This window comes from Brachyistius frenatus, unplaced genomic scaffold (genome assembly GCF_029030835.1).
Source record: "Brachyistius frenatus isolate BFR_SWC_R1_liver_20210118 unplaced genomic scaffold, ASM2903083v1 Contig_3, whole genome shotgun sequence".
Classification (NCBI taxonomy): Eukaryota; Metazoa; Chordata; class Actinopteri; family Embiotocidae; genus Brachyistius; species Brachyistius frenatus.
Genome location: NW_027210602.1, coordinates 1636965 through 1651346, shown reverse-complemented (window position 1 = coordinate 1651346; position 14382 = coordinate 1636965). Strand labels below are relative to the sequence as shown.

The following is a 14382-nucleotide window of genomic DNA, read 5'->3' as shown; positions in this document are numbered from 1 at the left end:
GATCTGAAGGAAGTAGTTCAGTAAACAGACGGAGATGGACTGAAGCTGATATCTAATGATGAAATATTAAAAAGTTACAAAGTGATTTTAGAGCTTTTAGACGCAGGAAATGAAAGAAAAGTAGAATCTAGAATTACACAGTAAAACATGGGGACTTTATTCTGAAAGGAATTTAAAGTAGAGAATCATTGATACTGGGTCTTCAGGATCGATGGTCAAAGGAGGAAAGAAAGTCAGATATTTATATATTGGCCAATATAATAGTATATATATGCAGTATTTATATAAACACAGTTTCTGCAGTAATTTAAAAAAAATTGTTTATCAGACAGTCAGAGATCTGTAATGAATGCAGGATATTTCACTCTTTATATTGATGTCATATATATATATATATATTTCTTTTTTTTAAACATTCTAATTCACACCTGGCATCTTTTTCTGCTTCATGTTCTGTAAAATAAAGTTTTCATTTTGGCCAAAAGATTCACCAATACTGAATAATGAAGCAGAAAATGAAGGAAAAGTAGAATCGAGTCAGACTGTAAAACACGGGGACTTTATTCTGAAAGGAGTCTTTCAGCCTTTTACTCACCGTAACACCCTGTTCTGCAGGTGTTTCCTCGATGGTTTGGAGCAGGACTTGACTCCCAGGAGTCCACGGCCAAGTCCTGCTCCAAACCGACGAGGAGACCTCTCTCCCGGACTCCTCCAGCTGTGAATGAAGCTCCGAAGCGCCACCACCTAGTGGCCTATTTCTAAGATGTTCGCATCCACTAACTGTCTCTGTGTTGATGTGTTTCAGGTGGTGATGTGTGTCGCTCAGCTTTACTGGCATCTGGCTCCCACACACGAAGTCGGCATCGTCACCAAGTCCCTGGTTCGACTGCTGAGGAGTCACAGGTGGAAATAAAACACACTGCGGTGACTGTGACGAATGATTGCACACTGTAGGAACTGTTCATTATCTCTGTATGTGCTCACTTCCTGCTCCTTGTGCACAGAGAGGTCCAGTACATCGTGCTCCAGAACATCGCCACCATGTCCATCCAGAGGAAGGTACAGTGGACGTCAGGACAGTGATGATGTCATGTGTTTGTGCAGCCTGATCAGTAACTCCTGCTGTCTCCTAACAGGGGATGTTCGAGCCCTTCATGAAGAGCTTCTACGTTCGCTCCACAGACGCCACACACATCAAAACCCTGAAGGTAGATAGATACCGGCTTACTTATGGACGTATTATAACACAAATATGACTTTGAATAAGGAGCAGAAAGATGTCTGTGTTCGTGTTTCATCCTCTATTAACCTGTGAGACGTAGGATAATGTTCAACAGTATTATTCCCACACTGAGCTTTACTTTGAGTCCAGACCAGAACCAACAAGAATGTTTTCCTCTGTGATGTGTGCAGCTGGAGATCCTGACCAATCTGGCCAACGAAGCCAACATCTCCACCATCCTGAGGGAGTTCCAGGTTGGTTTCTGCTCCTTTATGATTAATGATGATTGACAGCAGAGGCGGCTGTGGTTCAGCTGCTCACTTCCTTCCTTCCTTCCTTCCTTCCTTCCTTCCTTCCTTCCTTCCTTCCTTCCTTCCTTCCTTCCTTCGTGTGTGTGTCTGTCTGTCTGTCTGTCTGTCTGTGTGTGGCTGAATGAAAAGCAAATGTTGTAAAGCACTCTGTAAACTGCAAAGATACAAAAAACAGCACTATATAAGTGCATTTTTTTTTCTTTTTTCGGCGACTTCCTGGTGACCTTTTAACGCTTTCTTCTCCTGTCTGTCCTGCCCGTCCTCCCTGTGTTCCCTCTCCTGTCTGTCCTCCCCGTCCTCTGTGTCATTATCTCTCAGACCTACGTGAAGAGTCAGGACAAGGCATTTGCAGCAGCCACCATCCAGGCCATCGGCAGGTGTGCCACCAACATCTCTGAGGTGACGGACACGTGTCTGAACGGACTGGTGCTGCTGCTGTCCAACAGAGACGGTAAGACCCTGTGATCCATGTGTCTCAAGATGTGATTGTGAGGACCTGTTGTGTCTCCAGGTGTGTTTGTGAGGACATGTTGTGTCTCCACAGAGACGGTGGTGGCTGAGAGCGTGGTGGTCATAAAGAAGCTGCTGCAGACTGAGCCCACACAGCACAGCGACATCATCAAACACATGGCCAAGCTGTTCGACAACATCACCGTACGAAACATTCATCTGTTCAACGTGATCAACATGAAAGTCCAGACAGGAAGTGGTTCCTTCATGGTGATGTTTCCGTCTGACGTTCAGGTCCCGATGGCCCGAGCCAGCATCCTGTGGCTGATGGGAGAGTACTGCGAGAGGGTGCCGAAAATTGCGCCGGACGTCCTCCGGAAGATGGCGAAGAGTTTCACAGCAGAGGAGGACATCGTGAAGCTGCAGACGGTCAACCTGGCAGCCAAACTCTACCTGACCAACTCCAAACAGGTAACCATAGAAACTCTACCTGACCAACTCCAAACAGGTAACCATAGAAACTCTATCTGACCAACTCCAAACAGGTAACCATAGAAACTCTACCTGACCAACTCCAAACAGGTAACCATAAAAACTCTACCTGACCAACTCCAAACAGGTAACCATAAAAACTCTACGTGACCAACTCTGTGAATAACGTTATGGTGCGTCTCTCGGTGCTGCTCGGTGTCTGCAGGTCCGTTCTGTTAGATGAGGTGATGTTGGCCTCTGAGCCGGGTTTATGAGGCCCGACGCCGTCTCCTCAAACGATTATTAACATTATTACACCTGCTGCTCCTCGTAATGTGATAGAAGGAGAGATCGAGACGATAGTGTAAAGGATGAGGGTGATGATGCTGTAAAGGATGAGGATGATGATGCTGTAAAGGATGAGGGTGATGATGATGTAAATGATGAAGGTGATGTAAAGGATGAGGGTGATGATGCTGTAAAGGATGAGGATGATGATGCTGTAAAGGATGAGGGTGATGATGATGTAAATGATGAAGGTGATGTAAAGGATGAGGGTGATGATGCTGTAAAGGATGAGGGTGATGATGATGCTGTAAAGGATGAAGGTGATGATGATGCTCCCTTTATGGCTGCAGTATTTCTTGTTTTTATGGCTGCCTTCATTATTTATGTTGTTAGTGAAAGTGCTCTCTCTTCCCTGTGTTTGTTTAGGGAAATGGTTTCTGACAGGTGGAAATATAAGAGATAAAGGAGATGTCTGCAGATAAAAGGCAATCGTCATGGCGATCAGTTGAACTGGTTGAACATTGATTTTTATGAATATTAATTCCAGGTGTTATTAATTTGAAAAGGAATAGTTTGACGTTTTGGGGACTATGTCAACCATCAACCATCGGTGACGTCACCCGTTGGTTTGTGAATGTTATGAAGCCTCCAATTCAGATTCTGTCCGTCACCATCTTGCTGGTTCAGAGCGGTTTGGAGCAGGAAGTGACCATATTTGGACAAGCTGGGGGAGGAGCATGTGGTGGATCTGACTAATCTGATTGGAAACCTGACAATACTACGTCCCGCCCACCGATAGCTGTAACCTGACTGCACCACAGGCCTGTCAATCAAACGGACACATCCACAAAAACGTGTCTTTTTGAAGCTTATTTTCTGATTAATGTTGGAATATTTTCAGATGGACCTCCAGAAAACTAATAAGAAGGAGTGACTTTAGCTAACAACACCAAGATAACTGGTGGAGACATTTTATTGATTAAGAATTTCATGAGAGAAGTTGAATGGGAGTCCATGGAGCCGGAGGGTTTTTGGAGCCAACCTCTAGTGGCACTTGGTGGTATTGCAGCTTAAGGCACTTGTGTATCGACCTCATTTTTCAGAACTGGAAGCTACGAACACTTTTATATACAGTCTGTGGTTTTTGCATTAAAATCTGGAGCTGCTTAGCACAAAGACAAGCAACATGTAAAAACAGCTAGCATCTCTCCAAAGTTCAAAAATACAACTGGCAGCACCTCCAAAGATATTATTGAATCCTTTCCGTCCTCTCTGTTTTCTCTGTCCTCTCCTTCCTCCCCCCTCAGACCAAGCTGCTGACCCAGTACATCCTGAACCTCGGTAAATATGACCAGAACTACGACATCAGGGACCGAACACGCTTCATCAGGCAGCTGATCGTTCCTAGCGAGAAGAGCGGCGCCCTCTACAAGTACGCTCGACGCATCCTGCTGGCCTCCAAACCGGCGCCGGTGCTTGAGTCCGCTTTCAAAGGTGTTTCAAACATTCATAATCTCAACCTCTGATCTTTAGTTTGACACATTAAATATCTTTAAACTGTGTGTTTAAGCTCCTCTCCTGTGTCTCTTCTGTAAATGATCTGAGAGAATCACTGAATACACATCAGACCTCTATTTCACATCTCTTCCAGCAGTATGTAGAGCTGCTTCAGGCTGAGGTTTTATTATTCTGGAGGGTCTGTCTCTCTGAAGGGCAGTCAGGTCAGACCCCTTTAACTCAGGCTAATGAGATGGGTAAATTATTGAGCTAATGCTAACCTTTTACAGACACCGAGAGGAGAAAAAAAAAGAAGAAATCTCCTTCATTTATCTGTATTTTCTTTTTCTCCTCCTCGACTAAAAGGGACAAAAACTGCAGCATTAAAATTCAGAGGTGGTCTTCAACTCCTGCATGTTTATGGAAACTGTTAACCGCCCCTGTCATTCTTAATATTCACAGGGAAGTCTTTTATTTTTTTATTTGGTAGCAAAGCTCTGTTTTAGAGAACACTGATTATCTTCTTCTGAGGTGATATTAGATGCATGTGGATGCTTAGATTGTATATTAGTGTCTCCAGCCCACCTCCTTCCTCCACCACTCATCAAACTGACTTTACTTTTCATTTTTTCAATTTATCATCCATCTCTTTTATATCGCCATCCTCACCTTTCCAACCTCCTTCCTTTTCTCTACTTGCAGATCGGGAACGTTTCCAGCTGGGAACTCTGTCACACAGTATCAACATGAAAGCCTCTGGGTACCAGGAGCTCTCCGACTGGCCCGCTGTGGCTCCGGACCAGTCAGTGAGGAATGTGGAGGTCATCGAACCGGTAAGCAGAAAAACACCTTTCTGAGGCTCTCCTTATCAGAGTCAGTGTATGAAAACTGTGTGGAGACTTTCAGGACTGAATTAAAACACATCAGGTAGAGTTATAACAAATTAGGCAATAAAAACAAGACAAATAAAGAAAAATAAGAAATTAGCCAAAACACCTGAAGGTAAACGTGAGTGAGTTCATTAGTTACGTAAAAAGTTTCAGTTTTTGACGTGTTTCTGCTTTGTATTTGTGTCTGGACTGGAAATCACAGACTGTATATAAAAATGTTCGTAGCTTCCAGGTCTTAAAAATGAGGCCGATGCAGAAGTGTCTTAAGCTGCAATACCACCGAGTGCCACTAGAGGTTGCCTCCAAAAAGCCTCCGGCTCCATAGACTCCCATTCAACTTCTCTCATCAAATACAAAGTAAATAAAATGTCTCCACAAGTTATCTCGGTGTTGTTAGCTAAAGTCACTCCTTATTAGTTTTCTGGAGGTCCATCTGAAAATAATCTGTCATTAATTAGAAAACAAGCTTAAAAAAATACATGTTTTTGGGGGCGTGTCTGTTTAATTGACAGGCCTGTGGTACAGCCAGGTTACAGCTATCGTGGATGGGACACTAGTATCGTCAGGTTTCCAATCAGATCAGTCAGATCCACCGCTGGCTCCTCCCCCAGCTCGTCCAAATATGGTCACTTCCTGCTCCAAACTGCTCTGAACCAGCAAGATGGTGACAGACAGAATCTGAACTGGAGGCTTCATAACGTTCACAAACCAACTGGTGACGTCACTGCTGGGTGGTGATTGGTTGGAACATGCTCAATTATAATACACATTTGTAAATCATCATCTAAAAGCATCTGTTGACCATTTTGTGTTCTAATTTCTTTCTATAATTTACTGACCTCCATCATTACCGTTTTAGTTGATAATAGACGCAGAAATAAACTCACCCTTTTGCGCCACTCAGCTGACAGACCAGAAACTTTGTTGTTAAAGAACAAAAATTAGACAAATTAAAAGGCTTTTGTTTTCAGTGAGGGATATTGTTGATTTCTCTCACCACCAACTCAGACGTTTTGTTTGTAGTCTGTGTGGCAGTTAATGGATCCCAATAAAACAATAAACAACAATAAAGCAGTCGTGTCAACAAAACAAAATTCCCAGTTTTAACAGAAAAGACTTTTGATAACAGCAAAACAGATTTAACTGGTTGTAGTGTTGGTTGATTGAATAATTTTAGGGAATCTTAGAGAAGTAATGGAGAGACACAGTGTTCATGTTATAATGTTTATGTCACGTGAACAGATGAGTCTGTAAATATGTTTTTGATGACAACACAGCTGCAAAATGATGTGTTTTCTTCACAATGAGTGCCTAAAAATCGTCTCTGAATCATAAACCCTGGATGTTGTAGTTTGATTTCCTCCTTTTATCTGTTCAGGTTAATGAGTGGGCACCGATCGTTGGGAAGGTCAAAAATCCCAAATCTGCTGACAAGTTCTACTCAGACGATGAAGAGAAGGAAGATGAAGGCTCTGACAGCAGCAGCAGCGGCAGCAGCGGCAGCAGCAGCAGTGAAGGTGTGTTTCTGTACATGTTATTTTATAATACAACTTTATTTATCCTTTTTTTAAAGAGTGATAAAACGTCATGCTGTCGTTCTTGTGTGAAGATTTATCAAAGTTATGACTCTTAAGATTTCAGTCCTGGTTAACGTTGGAAAAATGTGAGTTTTAATTCTTCAACAAACAGTATCTGTATATTATATAGCTGTATATTGTACAGCAGTATATTATATATCTGTATATTATATAGCTGTATATTATACGGCTGTATATTATATATTTGTATATTATATAGCTGTATATTATACAGCAGTATATTATATATCTGTATGTTATACTGGGAGCTGATTATTGAATGTAAACACATTGAGTGTCTGCAGACCATAAATAAGTTTAAACTGATGTTATATTTAATGGAAGTATAAAGATGATATATTTAGTATGTGTACTGTTTGTGTGTCTGCAGAGTCGGGCAGCGACAGTGATGAAGACAGCAGCGAAGAGTCGGAGAAGACCTCCACTGATTCTGGGAAGAGCTCCAGCGGTTCTGAAAGGAGCTCCAGTGAGTCGGAACCAGAACAAAAGAAGAAGAAGAAGAAGATGAAGAAGAAGAAGGCGGTGCAGAAGATGAAGCCAGCTGCTGATGACAGGTACAGAGATGTCCCACTGTCTGTCTGCTCCTGAACGCATCATGTGTCCTCCTCTGAATGTCCAGATGTTACCTGTTTCTTCCTCCTCCTCCTCTTCCTCACTCATAATCAGACAGGTGTGTGTTAGTGGGAGTCGTAGTCAACAACAAACATGACTCAGACTTCACTGCATCAATAATCTCCATCTGTTGGAAGCTGCATCTGTTTTTATTATCATGTTGGTGAGAGGTTTCCTTCTGTTGGAGCTTCTCTTACCTCATTTCACTTCATCCTCTTCATAAACCAAGAAAGAGTCCAGAATAATGAAAGTTCTACCTGCTAGATCTTTGTGTATTCACACTCATAGACGGGACACACAAAACCAGATATTGTTATAAAAGAAGTGGCTTTTTCCCCCAAAAAAAATTCCGGCTCATGTTGTATCATGTCTCAGTAAAGAATGAACAATCCTGCACCTCAGAGCTGCAGCAGTTTGTTTATTTCATTGACTGAATCTTCTGTTTGTTTCTTTTTGAGTGTTAGACAGTGAACGCAGCATCGTTCAGAACCTTTCTTTCACCCCGCTGCTGCATGGACTCAGTGACAGGTTTTAAATACAGACACAATACATTATAACAGCTTCACTGACTGGAATAAAGTCAGATCCAAATGTTCTCAGTCCAAAGAAACTCTTCTTTTAATGTTTAATGATATTTTGAGATTTAATCAAGACTGAGACCGCCTCTTATGGTCAGACCAGATTTTAGTCCTGTGGTCCAAACTGTGGTCCGAGGCCCCTTTTACACCTGATACTTTGGTTCAGACCAAACCAGGTAGATATGAAAGCAGAAATAATCACATTTTTCTCAGTTTTTAAAGTGATCCTTTGAACAATAAGAACATTTCCTGACTGGTGAAAGAGTCCTTTTGAAATATAAAACTCATATTGACCACCAAAGGTCAGAGAACTGACTCTCTGTTCAACAAATTTAACCCAAATCAGAAAGGAAAAAATTACCTCATGTCAACTTCCTGCCCACACACACCTATCGTACTGTACACACACTCACACACTCTCTGAGGCTGCTGGATATTGTTGGTTTGAGTTCCATTAATGAGCTAATCAGGGAGAATTCATCCTGCAGCAGTGTAACCCATATTTACATGGCTGATGGATAATGACTTGTGATTGGTCGTTTAGCACCCTGGTGTTACCAATGAATGAGATCGGAGTCATTACGACTGAATATGCTCACATGCACGCGCGAGTGCGCGTGCGCACACACACACACACACACACGCATACACGCACTCTGACACACAGCTAAATTTAGGTTCTCGTGCACTCGCTGACACACACACAACACACCTGATTTGTGTGTGTGAGTGTGACAGGCCGCTGCTGACCCTGTTCTCTCCATTAGAGAGTATAATTAGAGCAGCTCACCCCAGTGCTCAAACACACACACACACACACACACACACACACACACACACACACACACACACACACACACACACACACACACGCACACACGCCCACGCCCAGAGTAATTAGACCAGCTCACCCCAGTGCTTCCACAACAAACACAGCATAATGCCCTCATTACGGCCCAGTCATTCCAGGCAGGGCCTAATCAGGCCCACAGTGATTTATATCACTTTTTCCTGTTCGCAGCAAATGAAATCTGTAGGCCAAATTAATACTGGCTTTTCATCATCGCCCAAGTTAAGAAGCCAGTTACCGTCACAATCCCCCTCATTAATTTAACGGCTGAGAACCGCAGGCAGGCGGAGTAAACACTCATTATCGGGACAAATTGAAGAGGGACGGAGCGAGCGGAGGGGAAAGATGGAAAAAATCTTTTTGAGTGAATTAACTTCACAAACAAAAACAGATTGATGTTTGTTGTGATCGAGCCGAGCTGAAGCTCTGATGTCATCATGTCAGGTCAGCTTTGTTTTCTGGTATTTTTCACTTTAAATCTGAGCACAATAAAATGTTTTTCATATGTTCTGTTGCTGATATCGATCGCACGTGTGTTCCAGTGACTCGGATGAAAACGGTAACGGACCCGTCACCAACGCCAGCAGCTCATCGGCTGAAAGCTCCTCCGACTCGGAGAGCGACTCCGGGGACGACTCCGACTCCGACTCCCCCGCACCACAGAAGAAGAAGTCTGACGCTAATACCAAAGTCAAGGTGACGAAAGGATTCAGCTGCTCCAGGAAACTGAGTTAATTTCGATTAACCTGAGGCGCAGAAGAATAAAGAACAACATGAGCCTCAGTGAAGTCCAGCAGAAATCAAATTTAACATTTAAGTCTTCCAAAATCCTCCCTCCTTTTATACAAGGTGCTGTCTGAGGTTGATTTGATTCGCTTCGGTTCAGTTTTATTTATATCGCGCCACATCACAACACAACAGGTTATCTTCGATAACTTAACACAGTAAAGTCCTTACAACACAACTTTACAACATTATACAGAGGAACACAACAGTTCAACAATTCCCAAGTAAGCTAGGAGGGAAAAAAAACTCCCCTTTAACAGGAAGAAAAACCTCATACAGAGTGAAAGAAAAACTCCCCTCTAACCAGAGAACAGTAGTTTTTCCCAGTAAGTGTGTTCATTTTGAAAAACATAAAACTTTGTCTGCATCTGCCAGTGGCCATCAGGATAAGAGTAGTCATAGTAATCTGTTTATTCTACTGCAGGACAGACTTGATGTGAGTATATCAGCGTCAGCAAAACAGTTGGAAAATATCATATTGGATGTTGTCAAAAATCCAATGTTGTGCATCACTATTAAAAAAAAAGAAGTTAATTAATCCAAAATATTTTCGAACTACATGTTGATGTCACCTTCACCATAAAAGGCCTTATTATTGTGCGAATGTCATCCTTTATATGAAAAACAGGATGTTAAAAATAGACAACAGTTGGTACAGATCTTTGTAGCCATGGCAACACACTGCATCTCACTGTGGTTCATTATGTGGTGCTAAATACAAAAGATGTTGTGATGTGGAGCCGTTATCAAACACTTAATAACAGTTATATAAAAAAAATACATGCAGTGAATGATGAGATGTTAAATATATTTAATATATAGAACAGGATGATGGGTATAATCATGATGCTCTCCCAGTGAGTTGTTCTCCAGCTCCACACATCTCCAGAGTCGCCAGTTTATTCTGTGAAATCTAATTCGTACTTTTATTTCTCTCTTCACGTCCCCGTCCCCCCCCTCCTCCTCCAACTGCTTCAATCTTTTTCTTACCTGTTCCTCTCATCACATTATTTCTCACCCTCCCTTTTGCTTCTCTGCACTATGAAATTCTCATTTCATACACTTTGTCGTTTGGCCACGGCCTATGAATTATGTATCTGTGTGCTGCCTCTCTCTCGGAGCGCCCTCTACTAACAAGGTTTCCGTCTCTATTACCAGCAGCGAGCGTCAATCAGAGAGAATCTGATAAGATACGGCCTCTAACTTTCTGCTTTGTCCCCCCCCCCCTCCCCCTCACTCGTCTGTCCTGTTTTTTGGTTCTGCTCAGCCTGAAGTATGCAGAGTGGGATTTTATGGTTCTTTATGAAATGTGAACGGAGCCCGGTTTGTGAGGAAGAGACGGAAAACGGCTGATAGAAGCTCTCGTATGTTTAAATGTGTTTTTATTGGGCTGCTGTGGCGTGTGTTGTAATTCTCGCCTCGGTGGTACGAGGTGGGGGACATGACAGCCTGCATGACGGATCCCACGTCATCCCTGACATGTTACATGTGAACACAGACTTTCTGGTTTTTGGGATGAATAGAAATTGAAACATTTCACCGTCTGGGTAACACGCTCACTCACTTCCCGTTTTCTCTTTTCACTCCTCCACTTGTTCACCATCATGTTGCCGTTTGCTTTTCAGGTGGCGGCGAAGTCCAAGAAGGAAGTCTCTTTATTGGATCTTGACGACTGTGAGTTCATCTGATAATTCTTCTTGAATAATACAGTTTAAAAGCAGCAGGTTTTAAAATACACTCTGATATTATTCTGTGTCCTCATTAAACAGCAGACAGACACAAACACTAAAACTCCTGATGAGGAGAGTTCAATTCCAACAGATATTTTTTCTCTGGAGCTGAATGAGACCAAAACAGACACTCCTCCAGGATTTCACTGAGGTTTTCTGTGATTGTTGCAAAAATACCTCATTTTGCGGCAGCTTTAAAAAGAAAAGTGAAAGAAAAGTGACAATTGTCACAGTGTTTATTTTTGTGCAGTTTGAGACAACACTGCTTCGTCAAAAGTGAGTGTACTAACATGTATTGTACTACTTATAAATGTATTAACAGAAGTACGTAATAGGGAAGAAACTTAAACCATTTTTATACTTTAGTTTTACTCTGAAATTAAAATAAGACTGAAACAACAAAAACTGAAAATCACTTCATCTGCTATCATGTAAAACTTTGCCAGAAAAAGTGTTGTGTTTTTTCTGCTGCCTCCAAGTGGCCAAAAACCATATTTAACATCTTTAAAGTTTCTGTTGAGGATGTAAAATGTATCATTTGAGTCTTTGTCACCCCCCTGTGGCAGTAGGAAGAATGACACTGCTGCAGCGTTGCGTGTAAAAATAGCTTTAATCATCTTCTGATTAACTTCCTGTTCTCTTTGTTCTTCAGTTTCTTCTGCGCCCTCGAACGCACCGAACTCCTCGCTCATCTCTCCGAGCCTGCTGTCGGACCTCGAAGGCCTCTCTCTGTCCAACGTTACCTCCACCGTACAGGTGTGTGTGTGTGTGTGTGTGTGTGTGTGTGTGTGTGTGTGTGTGTGTGTGTGTGTGTGTGTGTGTGTGTGAATGCGCACACAGGAGGACATTTCCTCCATCAGTGTGTGTGTGTGTGTGTGTGTGTGTGTGTGTGTGTGTGTGTGTGTGTAGCCGAGCAGCGTGTGAGCTGCTGAAATGAGCGTCTCTCCCTGGTGGAACATTTCTTCTCTTGACTCCAACTCTTGACCTTTCCTGTTGTGTGATATTTATAGTCGGTCAGGACGCTGCAGCGGCTCCGTGTGTTTCCTCTCCCTCTTACAGTCTGCCTCTCTCACCCACCTCCAACCCCCACCCCCCGAACTCTATTTCTTAGTCCTCCTCCCTCTCTGATCTCCCTCCTTCTGCTCCCCCGTCACCTCCCATCTCTCTCTGTCAGATGTTGTGTCCCTGGTGTCTCCGTGTTGTGTATATCTGATGGTTGACCTTTCTTCGTGTGACGGCTCCTTTCTCTCTTGTACGTCTGTGTATTTTGTATCTCGTCTTTCCTCCCGGGAGGAAAATGTCCGGACCGTTCCTCCCGCTGCTGCTGCTGCTGCTGCTGTGTCTATTCGGTGTCACACTGTCACGTCTGCAGGAACTCTCATGTTTGAAGGTTTCAAATCAGAAAGATATTTAATCGGTATATTGATGTGAGCATGTTCAGCACTTATTTTATTGAATGTTTATTTGTATAAGGACAAGAATGCAACATAAACCAACGCTACACATCAGAGCATTTGTAGACAGAGCTAATATGAGATACACGTCTTTTAATGGATTTTTAAAATACATAAAACAACTCGCAATATGTACACAAGAGACAATACAGATCACAAACTCAATAATAAGAATGTATATTCAAAACATAAAAGTACAAACACAACAATACAAGACAAATGAACACAGAAACAAAGCATAAAACAAGGATTTTGCGTTTAGTTTTGATTTAGATAAATTATTCATAATGGACTCAAAAGTAAGGATTATTTTATTTAACTAATTTTGGATTAGTTGTGTGATCATTTAATGACTAAAATGTCAGAAAACTGTCAGGTTGAAGGTTTTCAGGGAACATGCGAAGGAGAAAAAATAGACTTAAACTGGTAAATAAATGTAGATATTAGTGGATAAACTGATTTCTCTGAGTCGGTCTTAACTTTTAAACAGTAAACAGTTTGTCTGCATGTTTTGCTCGTCCTCCTCCACTCTGTCTCGGCTGTGCTGCTGCGCTCAGCTCGTCTACATTCATCCCGTCATTCCCGCCCGCCTGTCACTCTGTATGATTGACAGCTGCTCTCAGGCCAGCATTTATGCGGCACGAGTCTTGTTAGGCGATCTCTCCTCCTCCTCCTCCTCATCTTCCTCAGGTGAAGGCCGGGCAGTAATAGAGAATAGAAATGCAGATTAGAAACAGGGAACTTTTCTCACATCAACATCTGATTTAGAGTCAATTCTATGCATAAATACATGATGGGCAACGGGACTCATAGACGAGGGTAAATAACCTCACCTTTACACACACGCACGCACGCACGCACGCACACATACACACACACACACACACTGGCCCTGGTGTCATTTCTATTTCTCAGCAATCTGCCCAGTGAGGCAGCCGGAGAGTCTCAGCTGAGCGCTCGGGCCCTTTTAGAGAATTACTGCATGGTTATCAAAGGCATTTAGATTAACCCCGGTCACTGTGTCTGACCCGCCTCCTCCTCCGCTCCTCAGCTCCCTCTAATAACATTTTGACATTAGGATCTTTCACAAATGCTTCTTAAATCCCCCCCGCCCCCCGTGTCCGTGTCCGTGTGTGCGGCTCGGCCTGATAACTTTTCATTCATAATTAGCGGCGGGCGAATGGGGCTGCGTTGGGGGGAAATTGAACTGTCAGCGGCGGGGCGCGGGCCGTTTGACCCCATCACGCCCATAGGGGGCCATCATAATTTGTTCATTTGGTGTCCATCAGGCAGACGCCGGCTCCCTCCTCCCTCCTCCCCCGGCTCCCTCCTCACCCCTCTGACCTCCCCCGTAGTGGGTGCTCCGGGTTCACGTCTAATTATGAATCAGCAGAAAGTCCTGCAGAGCTGTGAATATGGCGGCTGCTGCCCTCCGATCCTCCCGCTGCCACTCAAACTGCACACACGGCTTCTTAAAGAGGACGGAAACAGAGCGTCAGGGAGGCGGAGCCGCCAGCAGGGAATTTGGAAATGTTGGTGTTACAACACAGCATCTCTCCACTCATTAATTACTTCTGATAACTGTGTAGTTGCAGATATAATGTCTGTGCAGGTAGATCTGTTAAAAAGGTATTTTACCTTTTCT

General features: G+C 43.1%; 1 protein-coding gene across 2 annotated transcripts in view; it reads left to right on the top strand.

Annotated features, from left to right (window-relative positions):
• The window catches only part of ap3b1a (adaptor related protein complex 3 subunit beta 1a), a 52055-nt gene that overhangs the window by 21452 nt on the left and 16221 nt on the right, over positions 1-14382 (top strand). For both annotated transcript variants that reach the window (XM_069701798.1, XM_069701790.1), the window contains exons 9-22: positions 806-903; positions 1005-1059; positions 1137-1208; positions 1414-1476; positions 1852-1984; positions 2078-2187; positions 2278-2454; positions 4050-4236; positions 4942-5072; positions 6508-6646; positions 7098-7281; positions 9310-9463; positions 11179-11227; positions 11936-12039. In XM_069701798.1, coding sequence (XP_069557899.1) covers positions 806-903; positions 1005-1059; positions 1137-1208; positions 1414-1476; positions 1852-1984; positions 2078-2187; positions 2278-2454; positions 4050-4236; positions 4942-5072; positions 6508-6646; positions 7098-7281; positions 9310-9463; positions 11179-11227; positions 11936-12039 — 1656 coding nt within the window. The remainder of the gene's footprint in view (positions 1-805; positions 904-1004; positions 1060-1136; positions 1209-1413; positions 1477-1851; positions 1985-2077; positions 2188-2277; positions 2455-4049; positions 4237-4941; positions 5073-6507; positions 6647-7097; positions 7282-9309; positions 9464-11178; positions 11228-11935; positions 12040-14382) is intronic.